Source organism: Capra hircus, chromosome 4 (assembly GCF_001704415.2).
Source record: "Capra hircus breed San Clemente chromosome 4, ASM170441v1, whole genome shotgun sequence".
In the NCBI taxonomy this organism is placed as follows: Eukaryota; Metazoa; Chordata; class Mammalia; order Artiodactyla; family Bovidae; genus Capra; species Capra hircus.
In genome coordinates this window covers 58,172,570-58,188,258 of record NC_030811.1, presented here as the reverse complement: position 1 = coordinate 58,188,258, position 15,689 = coordinate 58,172,570, and the positions used below count along the sequence as shown (strand labels likewise).

General features: G+C 39.1%; 1 protein-coding gene across 1 annotated transcript in view; it reads left to right on the top strand.

The window, feature by feature from the left end:
* DPY19L1 (dpy-19 like 1) overlaps positions 1–15,689 on the top strand; it is a 95,363-nt gene that overhangs the window by 22,466 nt on the left and 57,208 nt on the right. Inside the window, exons 4-6 of the mRNA XM_018047137.1 lie at positions 841–978; positions 3,731–3,851; positions 4,543–4,636. Coding sequence (XP_017902626.1) covers positions 841–978; positions 3,731–3,851; positions 4,543–4,636 — 353 coding nt within the window. The remainder of the gene's footprint in view (positions 1–840; positions 979–3,730; positions 3,852–4,542; positions 4,637–15,689) is intronic.

The following is a 15,689-nucleotide window of genomic DNA, read 5'->3' as shown; positions in this document are numbered from 1 at the left end:
CCAAGAGTCTTCTCCAGCACCACAATTCAGAAACATCAGTTCTTCGGTGCTCTGCCTTCTTTATGGTCCAACTCTCACATCCATACATAACTACTAGTAAAGCATTTTTTTCCTCAAAATGGGAGTACTACCACGGTCCCTCTCTTCTGTTTTCACAGCCCCAGTTCTGTAGGCTTCTTACCTTACGCTGAGCTGAGAAGAACCTTTTCTAACTCTGAAAGAAGCCTTTTCTAACTCTTCGATTAGTATGGGTTATGCTGCTGCTGCTGCTGCTGCTAAGTCGCTTCAGTCATGTCTGACTCTGTGACCCCATAGACAGCAGCCCACCAGGCTCCCCCATCCCTGGGATTCTCCAGGCAAGAACACTGGAGTGGGCTGCCATTTCCTTCTCTAGTGCATGAAGTGAAAAGTGAAAGTGAAGTTGCTCAGTCATGTCTGACTCTTAGCGACCCCGTGGACTGCAGCACACCAGGGTTATAGGGGTTTCCTAAATGAGCATGCTGTCTGAGTTATATGACTTTTTCAATGTTAAAGCTGTTTTTTAAGTTGTTTTGAGATCAGTTGTTCAATTAAGACAAGGTGGAGCCTGGTGGGCTGCCATCTATGGGGTCGCACAGAGTCGGACACAACTGAAGCGACTTAGCAACAGCAGCATGCTAAAATACGTAAGTTTTTTTACAACCTGAGCATTTATTAGTGATCAGAATCCTGTGAAATTAATTGTAGCTGTTACGTGCGTGGATTGCTTTGTTTTTAAAAAACAGTATACTAAGTTTTATTTTAAGCTAATACGAGGCATAGTAATTACGTACTTTTTATTATAACATGTGCTTGTTTCAGGGACTGTATTATTCCTACTTTAAGACTATTGTGGAAGCACCCTCATTTTTGAATGGAGTATGGATGATTATGAATGATAAACTGACTGAATATCCCCTTGTTATTAATACATTAAAAAGGTTCAATCTTTACCCTGAGGTAAGATACTTTTTCAGTTATGATTTTTTTACTTTATAAAGTATTGCTTATATTAAATGGTGATTCTAAGTCTAAGATCTAGTTCAATATATTAAATTTTATCTTTTTTAAAAAAGTAAATGGGTATCTTTTCTTAGAAAGGAATATGAAAAAAATCATTATTAATTTGGGGGGTCTTTAATGATTTTATGGAAATGAGTATTATGATTGCATGGTTTAGAAAATATGAAAACTAGATTTGTGTGTTTATATGTATTACATTACCTTTACATGTCATTTGCCGAATACTATTTCTTCCTTATCTGAGATTCTTCATTTAATCAGATGCACTTTTCCCCTAGTGGGAGTGGAAGAAAGGAGCTGAGATAGGAAGGCAGTGCTATGAGTAACTGTTTAATGCATCCCTAGGCATTCTGCAGGACCTACCTGGGTTGTGACTTCCTCAGTGACATCCTTCTTGAGGTTCTCCTGTTAAGCATGCTTCCCCTTGGCCCCCCCTTCATAGCATGCTGATGCTGCTAGAAGGTGTGTTGCCTGCTGCAGCAGGGCCATGGCTGCCTTGGTGCTGTGAGATCTGAAGCTGGGGCTCAGTATCAGCACTAATCAGGGCTCTTGGTCATTTCCCATTGAGTAAGAGGAGGCTAATTTCCAGATGAACTGAGTTAGCCTGCTTAATTATGGAGGAGATAGAGACCAATAAATAACCACCAAAGTGCTTATTGAGTACTTTCTGTACATGTCTGCATTTACTGTTCCAGCAATGGGATCACACAACACTTTTTTATAAGTGCTTTTTGTCTTTTAAGAATATTTAAAACCATCTTCCTAAATCATCTTTTCTCAACAGCATCATTTTTTATGGCAGTAATACAGTCTGCCATTGTTTATTTAGTTCATCTTTTATGAAAATTTTGGTTGTTTTCAACTTTTAAAATATCCTAAAGCTGCAATAAACATTCTTGAAGCAAAATCTTTACCCATATCCATATGTTTTTTTAAACTCTAAATTTGTGGATGGGGATACACGTATACTTATGTTTTTTTAAACTATAAATTTGTGGATGTGGAACTATTTAGTTCAACAGAATATAGGCTTTGATGATTTTGGTACATGTTGCAAAATGCTTTCTGGATAGGATTTATTAATGAAAATTACCACAGGCAGTGTTTTTGAAAATGCATGTTTTTCTGGATCCTTGCTAATTTAATGGCTAAAAAAATTAAGATCATGTGATGCATTTTGTTCATTGCTATATATTTGTGTATGTACATGTGTATTTTCAGTGCTATGTATTAAATGCACTTCCACTTTTAAAACTAATTGCTTATTCACGCCCTTGTCTATATTTTTATTGACGTTTTGTAAGAGCTCATTATATGCAGGAAGTCAATACTATGCTATACGGATACAACATTTTCTCCAGCTTTTTGTTTGCCCTTTAGCTTGGTACAGTATGATGTGAATGTATTTTTCCTTGTCAGAGCTATCATGTCTATGAATCTTTAAGATTTATGTTTTTTATTCGTTCATATATATAAACAAAACTTATTCTTTTTATAATTATGTTTTTGAGATTTACAGTTTTAATTTATCTGAAATTTGTCTGAATACTCAGTTTTTGGGCAGGAATCCAACCTTTTATTTTTTCAAAATGGTCTTCTGTGTAACCTAACACTTGGGTGAGTGGTCCATCTTCTGCCTGCTTCTTTTATTATTTCCAAAATTATTATACACATATGCTTTCAACTACTTTTGGACTTTCTGTTTAGTGTTACCTTATGTTGAGGTCCTGAGAAATAGGCTCTAAGATGGAGATCTGTACCTGAAGTATATAGGGGAACTCCCTTGGGGGCAATATCTGAAGGGGGATGAAGGAATTAGGAGGAGGCAGGCGGAGGAGTTGAGCTGTGATCCAGTCACAGCAGAGGCCTCAGCCAATCTCTGGGGAAGCTCTGGAACTGGGATGACCCTACAGAGTTGTCCTACCTGAAGCAAGGGCCTCTGACCTTTATATTCCCCCCTGTTGACTAGTTATGGCTGCAGTTACCCTTGGGGAGGGTGACGTTTAGTGAATTTACTCTCTACTGCAGAGGGTAGCTCCCAGAGAGAGACACAGCTGAGGGTTGTCAGCCACCACCCCTCCCAACTGCTCAGGGGATGAGTGCCTCAGCCCCGAAGAGAGACCTGTGGCACTCCACTGCATCTGCCATAGTTCCTTTGATCTGTCTGGCTATTCTTGTGCCAGCATCACACTGTTTTAATTACATAAGTAGCAAATTTTATTATCTGTTAGGACATTTTCTTCAGTTATCTCCGTTTTGTCATTTTTCCATGTAACACATCTCAGTAGACACTTGAGATTTTGCTCAGCTTTGTTTTATGTTTATGAATTAATTTGAGGAAGAATTCACATCTTGAAAAATTAAATCTGTTCAGGAATATAGAATATCTTTCTGTTTGTTCAACTCTTGTTTTATGTCCCTTAGTTGAATTTTATAGCTTTTGAAGATTACAGATTGTATATCTTTTGTTATATCTTATTCTTAGCCATGGGTGAACAGGTGAAGACTGACCAGTGAAGAATCTACATAGGGGACTGTGAAGCTTCTTTACTAGATTTAAAGAGACCCAGATGGGAATGGTACAGGAAGGGAAAATTTGTCAATTGTCAGAATATCTCAAAGATATTCTAGTAAGGAAACTGTTGAGGATACTTTTTTCTTAAAATGTTTCCCTCTCTTTTTCAATTAGGTAATCTTAGCCAGCTGGTACAGGATTTATACCAAAATAATGGATTTGATTGGTATTCAAACCAAGATATGTTGGACAGTTACCAGAGGAGAAGGACTCAGCCCTATTGAAAGCTGTGAAGGCAAGTTTCTGTGATGTTGTCCTGTTGTCTGTTGCAGTACAATAAATTTACGGCAAACTTAGTGGTGTAAACAACAATTTTATTGTGTTTATGGTTTCTGCTAGTAGGGAATTTGGGCAGGGTATAGAATGGTTGGTTTGTTTCTGCGATGTCAGAGGACTCTGCTAGACTCAAATGGCTGGGAACACTGGAATTAACCTGGAGCTACTTCACTTACATTCTGGCTGCTTGACGGGGGTACCTGCAAGGCTGAGCCCAGCTGAGCCTCACTGGAACATCTGCAAGTGCCCTTTTCATGCGTCTTGTGCTTTTGTATTAGTATCTCAGGATAGTTAGGCTTCTCATGCGGTTGCTCAGGGCTCCAAGTCGGATACCGCGTGGCCTCTTCCATACGGCTTCTGCCATGGCCTGCTGAAGCAGTCACAAGCCCAGCCAGACTTAAAAGCAGGGGCACAGACCCCAGACCTCTGCAGGAGGAGTCTCCATGAATTTGCAGCCCTGTTTTATAACCGCTACAGCTACTTCTCTGGTCTCACCTATGTTTCACACTGGTGTCATGTGCTCAGATGGGAACCCAGGCAACCATTTAGTATGTCTGGCAACCATTTTCAAAATAGTCACAATTTAATGTGAATTGTCAGACACATAAAGTAATCTATAGTTAAAGCATTTTGTTTTTTAATTTTTAAAGGATTGGGAGATCCTGCTTGCTTTTATGTTGCTGTAATTTTTATTTTGAATGGACTAATGATGGCATTGTTCTTCATATATGGCACATATTTGAGGTAAGACTATTCATTTTTAATATGTATGGTTTATACTGTATACTAGAATAGTAAGAACAGTGAGATAATGATTGACTTATCGTTCAGTTTTATGACAATGTCATTTCTAATATACCTATTAGTAGATAAAAAATTATTTCCTATTGATTGATTTCACTATTGGTATAGCCAGCCACATTTAAAATAATTTTAAAGGATAAAGTAGAGGAGGGCAGGGATATTTGATAAATATTAAATATTCATGGGCTTTTGTACATCAGCAGTATATATTGGTTACCTAAAATATTGGGAACATAAGGGAAAGGACCATTTATTGACAAATGGTGTTAGTGACTATTCTGCTAATGTTAAACAGAAATATAGTCTATACAGATATTTAATAACTGCCTTCACTTACTTCATAGTTGAGCAACATTTCTAAAACTAAAAGATTAACATATTTTCTGAGTTTTGCGTTTCCATTTCTCCTTTTTTTGACCATTCCTTCTACTACTTGTTTGAATTATTTTAGCTTCAGAGTATTTTTAGAATTTTCTTTTTTGACTTCTTCCTGATTCTTTGCGGTCCAGAAGTATAGCATATGTATGTAATTTTCAATTTGGGTTAATGCATGCGAATCTGCTATTATCCTGTTGTTTTCTTTGCTTTGGAAGTGTGGCATTTTCAGTTTAATACCTCAAAGATCTCTTGCATCCTAGCTTAGTGTCTGAGTATATACCAGTTGCTTGATAAATATTTGTCAAATGAGGAAGCTGTTAGAAGATCAACTTGAAATATATTTGCATAAAGATTTAAGATACTTTGATGCTAATATTTCTGACTTTGCTCTAAGTAAGTTCTTTGAATTATGTAATTAGGGGAGACTGAAATGAAAATTCATGATTAAAAGATTGTGAAAAATTTTGTTTTTGAAACAAGATACACAGAACTAACTTAACAGAAGTTATCTGATAAGCAGGAGAGGAAGCTGACTTTTGAAGGAAAGCAAAGCCAGGGTGCTTTGTCTCATGAGGAGCCAAAGTTAGATGAGTTTGCGGGGGGATCTGTTCATTTTGCTGAGTAGTACCCAGCTGTCTTTAATACATTTGGGAAATCAGACTTTAAGAGAAGTTAAAACATGGAACATGACATTCTTACTAAATTGCTAACCTATAGTTATGCTTTTTTAATTGAAAGAAGAATTTCTAAACATTAAAAGTAAGCATGCAATATCATTTTCTTATAATGCTTACTGTGACAATTATTTCAGAGGCTGAAGACATAATATCTGCTGCAGAGAATATGAGGCTCTGGGTTTGGTTGAGGGATTCTTGGTGCTTTGGGCCCTGGCCAGAAATTTTTTAGTCTGCAGAGAGCAGTATTCTCCCTCCATGTTCATTTGTTCAGTCTGGACCTGAAGTGCATACTAAGTGGTCCCTTTCTGAGACTGCATGTTTGGGTTCTGAGAGCATGGGGGTGGGGTGAGGTTGGAGATGGCAGCAGTGGTGGGCGTGTGTCAGTAGAAGATAGACAGCAAGGATAAAGTGCTTTCAGTTCTGGAGGCAGGAGAAATTTGTTCTGTGTGGAGCAGTCGATCTAGCTCTGTCTTGAAGGATCAGAGCACTTTGGATAGGTGGAGTCGAAAAGAACCCTGGGGAGGGTCAAAGGTGGACATTTTGGGATAGGGAGGGGGTAGAAAGCAGATCAGTTTCCCTGGGATACAAATGACTGAGGAGGGATTGTGGAAGATCAGATTGGAGCAAAGAGTTGGGGTTGTTGATGAATGACCTTAATGCTAGACTGGTTGGAAACCTCTTCCAAGCAAGTGAAGGAAGTAGAAATGTGACCAATAGATGGACAAGATTCAAAGCTGAGCTATGAACTCATGTGACCTTTGACACCCACCTCACCCCAAAGTCAACCAGTGACCACTTCGTCAAACGAGAGGGCGTTACCTCATAGGGGATTTTAAGATCAGTTTAGTGAGTTGGGACCAGCAATTCCTACTTATGTGAAAAAAGAATACAAATATAAATAATAACACATACCATAGTTTATAAAGTGAAGTGAAGTCGTACAGTTGTGCCTGACTCTTGGCGACCCCATGGACTGCAGCCTACCAGGCTCCTCTGTCCATGGAATTTTCCAGGCAAGAGTACTGGAGTGGGGTGCCATTGCCTTCTCCATAGTTTATAAAATAGGTGTTATTTAGAGAAACTTCTGTTTGTTGCTTATTGTATATATGTATATACATGTATGTGTGCTGAGTTGTGGTGTAAAGTCTTATTTCTTACTGTAGTTTTAGGCTTAAAAAAAAAAATCTGTAGACCACTCACTGCTTAGGGTAGCAGGAGGGAGTGACTTTACCTTAAGAGGATTTGGGTCTTTCCAAATAGCTGTCTCTGGTTCTTCCCCCAGCTCTGAGTGCTGCGTCCTGTTTCAGCCGCACCCATTTCACTGCTCTGAGCCCCGCTGGCCCCCTTGGTGTTGTCTGACTCTTGTGCCTGGTGGCCTGCCCTCTGGAGCTGTGCTTGGGTAAAGAGACCACACTAGTGTCACATGTTTTCATTTCCCTGCATAATCTCTTTAGTCCTGTCCAAACACATCCTAAAATCTAGAATCTTCCTAGCCTCACCCATCCCCAAATGAGCATTGTGGAGTCACTTCTGTTCTCTTGACAGTTATGCTGCACCCTGGGGGCCCAGGTGTGTAAATTATACTCTAATAGGGACCTTGGTTTATATTATGGTGAATCAAGTCTTCTATCACTTTTTCTATCATTTTTTCATTGCATTTTTAAATGTTCTTGACATGAATATTTTTAGAAGTCTCAAATTACTAGGTTGTTCTTAATGTTTTCTTCCTTGATTGTTAGGTTTGCCACCCTTCTAATTTTATAAAGGGGGATAAAGCTGCAGACTTCTTATCATGTGGGTTAAGAATAAAGAGGAGGATATCTTAATTGAATTTAGAATCTTTTTTATAAAAACTATGTTTCTATTGAGAAATGAAAGTTGAAATTTCTTGAGCAGATTAGAAATGTATAGGTAAATTGAGTATGGTGTTTTTAAATCCAGAAGTATATTTGTTTTAAAATAATATATATATAAGTTTTCTGAGGTCAAGTAAGCCAGTTCATTTCAGCAGAAATGGAAGTGGAAGGGAAAACAGAAAGCATAGACAAGTGATGAAATGGGGCTGGGCTGCCAAGCTCTGACTTGAGGAGATGAAGTAAGGTATTTTTGCAAACACGACCTATTCATAATATACCTTTTTGTCTGGAATTCTCAGTATTTTAGTATTTCTTCAAAATACCTATTGTTAATTATTTTCTACAAGCTGTGTTGTTAAGTCATAGTTACAGTTATATATTTCATAAGATAAGCTAATATTTCTCAGCTGCAGACTAAGTTTCTGGGGGCCAGTTTCTCAAGACCCCGCATGTCTCTGTTCTGCAGGGAGGTTGGAACATGTGAGAGTAGTTAGCAGGCAGTTAGGAAAGTCCTCATTGCTTCTTGGGGAAATTCATTCATTCCTGAGAGATGGAATTCTCTTACTGATAAATGCCAAAAGCTTTTCTTGTTGGACCTGAAGGGCAGATGTCATGCAAGTAATATTAATCCTTTCTTCTTTGTTGTTTGATTTTAGTATTATTCTGGAAATTGAGATTGTTAAGTAAGAATAGATTGGATGGTACATATAACTGTTTATTCACCCTGAAGTTATGGTGTGCTGGTAAATGTTTAACAGCCAGCTCTCTGGAAAAAAATACATATTAAATAAAATTTATTATAAATTTTATTTATATAAAAGATGTATACAAATAATAAGAGAGTTTCCAAACAGGATTTCTTTTTTCTTTTTTCTAAATAGCTCACCAGAGATACTCTGACTAGTTCAAATAAAAGAGGGATGTGGTCCTGGGATACAGAGGTCTTGTAGAATTAGGGAACAGGAAACCCAACTATTTGGGCCTCGTAAAAACTGAAACTGGGAATTTGAAAGGCCTTGTACCCAAGGAGGCCTAGCCTCTCCATATCATCTCACTCTCCTTTTCACTCCTACTGGACTTGTCTTCTGTCTCTATTACTTCTCTGATACAGGTGTCTGTCTGGGGAGTGTGTGTGTGCTCCAGAAGTACATCTGTTTCACAAGTTTGTTGCCTTTGATCATTTTGCCTTCCTTTGAAATTTAGAGGAATTCAAAACAAACCTTGAGTATTTCTATTAGTGGAAAACTAATATAGGACAGAATTAGCCCTGGAAGAGGGATGTCCCTTAGAAGATGTGTTTTTGTTTTAGGGTTCATCCCCCTGTTGGTTTTATAGAGTTCATCCCTCCTTGTACGAAGTAGTTATTCTTTATTCGTCACTGTCCTTCAGTCTGTCTGTTTCTTGATTCCTTCCCTTCTGCCAAGGAACATCTCTTCATTTTCCTCTCAGAGAACAGAATGGAAACAAGATTTTTTGATTGGACTACTGCTTGAGTGTCCTTGTCACCCCCAGTCTAAGCTTTAAAATTCCTGTTCCTTCCTCTACTGCAATCTGGTCGCGCCAGTGGTGAGAATGTGGTCTCATCCACCGGTACCACCAGCCCCTTCTATGGAGATTATGTGGCATCCAGGCCAAGCCATTCTTTTGTCTGCTTTTAGTCTAAGGATGGTAAAATAATGACATGAAGCCATTCAAGGTCTTCACAGAGAAGTGCTGTGCCCAGCACTTTTGTGCTTAATTTTTTCTTTAGTCTCTCACTGATTTTGATTATGGCTGCCACCATCTTTAGAGTTTCTGTAGTAAAGACGTATAGAAACTGTAGCTGAAGGATGGATAAAAATCCTTTCCCCACAATTCATAAGACAAGAAATAGAATCATTACCGCCCCTGATTTTGAGTGTGATTTTTAGATCATGTTATAGAATCTTTGAGCCCTTTTCCGTTCAGTGTTCCCCAGGGTGCCCAGAAAATACCTCTTCTTGGTTTTGGAGCTCCTTCAGCATTTGGCTTTCTGTTTTAGATTAAGCATCACCTGAGCAGATCTTCTGTAGAAAACCCTGAGCAGTGAGTAAAGCTGACTCTGAGTCTGCCTAAGCTGCCTGTTACCTCTCCAGACCCTGCTGTCTCCCTGGGCTTTTGTTTGTTGTTCTCCATGGAAAATACTTTTACTGAACATTTCTTTTAGGGCTTAATTAGAAACAGCTATATGAAACCCCTTATTTTATGTTTCATGCATCTCTGTGATTATCTTCTATAGTACCCACTATCCTCGCTTAAAAAAACAGTACAATGTAGTATTTTATTTCCTTTGGTGATGAATAAGAATGTCTGTTTTCCTGTTACCTGGGAAATTTTTATGATTGTTTTGCTTATAGTTCTTTGTCCAGTGAAAATCAGCAAGTTCCCAAACAAGTTTATTGAGCTATTTTTTTATTCTATTCTACAGCTGGGTATGAGACTTTTTAGCGTGATTTTAAAGTTAATTGTCGTTATTTTCTGTGTTGGCTTTTGTGATGAAATGAAGCACCAGTCCCTTGCCCTGTCTGTCCACATCGCCCATCCATTTCTTTGTCCCGAGAAAGCACTTTCAGACAGTAGTCCATATTTATGTTGTTATGACCATATAAACATTGCACACTGCTTAGTCAAGTGCTGTGCTCTGTGCTTGGCCCGCTAAGTCGTGTCTGGCTCTTCATGACCCTGTGGAATGCAGCCTGCCAAGATCTTCTGTCGATGGAATTTTCCAGGTAAGAATACTGCAGTGGGATGCCATTTCCTCCTCCAGGGGATCTTCCCAACCCAAGGATCAAACCTGCATCTCTTGTGTCTCTTACATTGGCAGGCAAATTCTTTACTGCTGTCCCTCCTGGGAAGCCCTGAGTCTGGTAGGGTAAATAGTTTTTTACATGGAAACAATTATTTTCTTGTAGTTAAGAGTCATCTATTATTTTGTTTTCCTTCACTTTTTGTATACTGATTAATTATTAACCATAGTTCAGTTCAGTCGCTCAGTTGTGTCCGACTCTGCGACCCCATAAACTGCAGCACTCCACGCCTCCCTGTCCATCACCAACTCCCAGAGTTCACTCAAACTCACGTCCATTGAGTCGGTGATGCCATCCAGCCATCTCATCCTCTGTCGTCCCCTTCTCCTCCTGCCCCCAATCCCTCCCAGCATCAGAGTCTTTTCCAATGAGTCAACTCTTCGCATGAAGTGGCCAAAGTACTGGAGTTTCAGCTTTAGCATCCAAACACCCAGGACTGATCTCCTTTAGAATGGGCTGGTTGGATCTCCTTGCAGTCCAAGGGACTCTCGAGAGTCTTCTCCAACACCGCAGTTCAGAAGCATCAATTCTTTGGTGCTCAGCTTTCTTCACAGTCCGCAAGTAAACTGTAAAACAATTTATATGTTGCCAAATATGTAAAATTCACCTTTTCAGTTCTCCCACTCATAAACCTTGGGGCCTGTCTCCTGGAACCCTGTGTCTTTTGGCTCCACACTATACTGGTCAATAGTTTGACTGGTTTTAGAAAAGTTCATTTGGATTTTTCCTAAAAAACCTGAGTAAACTTTTTAGCTGATTCAGTACTTTAGTTTTCTTTAGACTTTATTCCACTGTCTTCTGAGATTCACTATCGCTTTTCAAAAGTTAGGTGCTGTTCTGCCATCAGTTCCTTTTGTACCTGGTTCATTTTTTCTCTCTGGCAGCTTTGGGATTCTTTTTTCCATATCTTAAGTAAAGGTCATGATGTAGTAGATTTTGTTTCATTCTTTATATCAGATGCTCTAACAGCTTTGTTCCTCTGGACATGTGCATTCTTCTGGGGGAAACTTTCTATATTACTTCTTTGATGACTTTCTCCTCTCCATTGTCTCTCTTTTCCTCAAAATCCTATGATTTGGATAGGGGACTCTTGGATTGAAATATAATTTTCTGGTTTTTTTTCCCCCTCCCTTATTTTACCTGTTATGTTTTAGTGTAGTTTTTATGAAATTTCCAGCTCTTCTAAAGAGTTTTGAGCTTAAAGTTTTGTTTTTTGCATTGTCTGTTACCTGCAGATCCTCCTTCGATTTGCATTGTGAGAAAAGCCTGGCCATTCTTTGGTAGACCATAGCTACTCATCAGAAAATGCCTTTTCTTTCACATGAGGAACCAACCAGTCACACAGTGCAAAGAAAATGCTCTTCCGGTTTTCTGTTCTTCTGTTATCTTCTTTGGCCATTGGAGATTCACAGTGGCTTCCTTGATACTAGAATTGGTTTTCTTGTTTTTTTTTTTAACTACTTTATTTCTAAATAGGTTCCAGATACCTTGAGGACCTGGAAGATTAGTCTGTATGTCAGACCTCCCTTTTAATTTTGCTTAATGCCCTCCTTTCTTCCCTGGTAGCTCAGCTGGTAAACAATTTGCCTGCAATGTGGGAGACCCGGAATCAATCCCTGGGTTGGGAAGATCCCCCAGAGAAGAAAACGGCTACCCACTCCAGTATTCTGACCTGGAGAATTACATGGACTGTATAGTCCATGGGGTCACAAAGAGTTGGACACGACTGAGCAACTTTCACTTTCTGTCCTGAAGTGAATAGTTGTAGTTAATATAACTAATTTTCGTACATGTCCTTCTCATGACCAAGTCACCTATGAAGTGATGCAGTGGGGTTTTTTTTTTTTTTTTCTTTTTAGGCTTTGTGGCAGAACTAAGATTTTATATCAAGATTTTACTTTTCCCTAGCCCTTCACCTGTTTTAAGGAGAAGTTGAATTTCTTATCCTTTATGCTGATTATTTTTCATTATTTTACTTGACATTTTTTGTTCTTCATTAATAAATCAGCATTTACTGTTTACACAGGCTGGATTTTTGGTTAAAAACGTGTCTTAAATAGGCTGTGAATTGTATTAGCTCAAACTTTTCCAGCTCCTTGTTTTTTTGTTTTTGTTTTTTTTTTTTTTTTTGGATGTTCTATTAGCTTGGTGGTTTAGCACGTCTTGAATCATTTGGTATAACAGTTGTATATGAATATTTAAAAGATAAGTATTTCTCTTCAGCATGCATAAATTGATGAAAGTTATTAGTTGAAAATATTGGTGTCTTTTCTACAAAATCTGCCTCCTCTTGTGTCATTATCTCAGCAAATGACACTAACCACACTGTTTGTTGTCCAAGTCTGAGCCTGAGAAGATATCCATGACTATCCCCTTTTGCTACCTCTGACGTCCAAGTAGTCACAAAACCCCGTTGGTTTCTTTCTTCAGAATATCTCTGGCATCCTTGTACTTCTTTCTTTGCCCCCCAGCATTCTGTCTCCTTGGGACAGTCTGACATCCTCTCTCTATCTCTGGGACCTCCCAGCACCACTCTTCCTAGGATACCATGGTTTTCTCCCGTAGGCCTCTCTCTGCCTAGACTCTCTTCCTCTGCCGTCAGTCCTGTTCCCCACCAGGCTGTTTTGCTCACTGCAGTCATTGTGATTCCATTTGAGGGACTGTAGCAGTACAGTGCAACTGGAGCACAGGTTTTGGGGTAGAAGGAAGAATAGTGAAAGGGTCTGGGGGTACATACACAACCAGATCCCACACAGCATCCTAGACATGTTTAGGTGTTTGCATTTCCTCCAGAGAACAGTGGAATGCCAGTGAAGTATTGAGTGGATAGTTAGTGTGGTTGTATTCATTTATTTGTAACGATGGCATAATGTAGAGAATATATTGTAGGAGGCGTGAGCATGGATGCACAGCCTAATGAAGCTGTGCAGGAAGGTGTTGCAGTTGTCCATGGGGAAGGGGGAGGTGGCCTGAGCTAGTTTAGTGGGGGTGGGATGGAAAGAAGCGGACGGTCTCCAAGATATTTGGGAGGCATAGTTCATGAGGATTTGTGATTGACAGGTTTTTAAAATTTTGTTTTATAATTTTAGGACAGCACAGGTTTGCACATTGGTATAATTTTCTCCAGTCGTGCTCAGCAGAGGGTTAAGAAACTCGGTGTGCCTTTGAGGTAGGAGAAAGCTGTGAATAATGGGAATGAGCTAGAGTACTGGGAGATGACAGCTCTGAGGAGAGCATGTGAGAGAAATGAGCTCTGATGAGCAGGGTTTAAAGAAGATGACAATAGAGGAGGCTGCTGGCCTCACCTCTGGGCCTAGAACCATGTAGGAGCCTGACAGAATGACTCTCCCAGCAGAGTGAGGTTTCAAGGCAGGAGGGGAAGGAAGCATCTGGGTAGAGACTGAGCTGATGGAGAGGAAATTGTGCATCATGGAGTGGAGGTCCCAGTACCAATGACAGGAAATGTATATTTAACCACAAGGTTCCCCAAAATGAATGCCAGCAGTGTTCTGATTGAAGACTTTTCATGTTTTCACTTATTCTAAAGATACCTTTTGAATCTCTGCCTTAGGAGAGGCTCAATATTTGGCACTACAACAGTTGCAGTGATGTATCAAGAAGTTCACAATCTTGTAAATAAAACTCTTTTCCTTGGTCCTAGCAGACAAGAGAGTTAAATTAAAGGCATTGATTATTTGCTTATAACAGACTGGCAGGACCAAGCTTAGAACTTTTCTCAGCCCTCCTGATTCTCATTCTCTTTCTCACCTTTTACTTTTTCTTTTCTTAATGTTCAAAATATCCCTGCCCCTAAGAGAAGGCTTCTCTGGTGGCTCAGTGGTAAAGAATCCGCCTGCCAAATAGTAGTTGCAGGTTCCATCCCTGGATCAGGAAGATCCCCTGGAGGAGGAAATGGCAACCCACTCCTGTATTCTTGCCTGGAGAATTCCATGGACAGAGGAGCCCAGCAGGCTACAGTCCGTGGGGTTGCAAAGAGTCGTGCACAACATAGGGACTAAACAATTAAAAAGTTCAAGGGAGGATGCTCTGCTCTCAGTCAGGTCTGGTGGTCTAGCAGGTGCTGAGGCTTACATCTCAAATTCAAGACTTGAAATCCTCTTGATTGATTTGTTTCTAAATTACTCTTTCATATTCTCTTTCCTAAGCATTTACACAGGGTAATTTAATATTAGGCTTCCCTGGTGGCTCAACGGTAAAGAATATGCCTGCAATGCAAGAGATACAGATTTGATCCCTGGGTCGGGAAGATCCCCTGGAGAAGGAAATTGGAACCCACTCCAGTAGTCTGGCCTGGGAAATCCCATGGACAGAGGAGCCTGGCAGGCTGCAGTCCATAGGGTCAGAAAAGAGTTGGACACCACTTAGTGACTAAACAACAACAATGATTACTTTTGTTTCTTTATTTTGAACTTTGCATGTTTCATAATTCTTTGGTATATAGAGGTAGAAACCACAATGATTAACAGAGCCTACCAAAATGTGATGACTGGTTTAAATCCACTTTACAGAAAGATTTGGGAAAGAAGAAAATTACAAGATTATTAATCATTAGAGTTGACAAGTATTTTTAAGATTTTTTATATTCTTATCCCCTTATTTTATATCTAGGGAAATTAAGGTCCAAGGTTAATTGGGATGTATGAATAACTGTGGCAAATGTTTACCAAGCTTAGAATGCTTTAAAATTTGCACAATAGGAGCTTTCATATTTTCTGACAGTTGGTGGTAATATTGCAGAAGAAACTTTTTTTAACCACTAGGGAATGTTGAAATATCAACTAATCAACTGTAATGGGAAAAAAATGATTTTAAATATTCTGTTTAGCACAATAAAATGACCTATGTGATAGTCTTTAAACATCAGAGGGTAGGAAGTTAAACGCTGGGAACACTGTTTTGGATTTATTGCAAGTCATGTCATTTTCTAATGATTGGAACATAGAACATTCCTTGTAGATAAGCAGTTTTTTCTCTGCTCTTGGCTATGCAGAGCCTCAATATACCAGAAAATCTGCCTCTCTGCCTGGTCAAGCAAAGCTGTCTGTAATCAAAAGATGCTGTACTATAATCTTATTATAGGAGAACACTGTATAATTTTGAGATGGGGAAGACCTTCACAGACAAGCCAGGAAATGCAGAAGGAAAAAAGAAAAAATATTGACATTTTACTATAAAATTAGCTACATAAAGTTAAATTTTTCATTGTAGAATAAATCATAAGTTATAGCAAAAGATT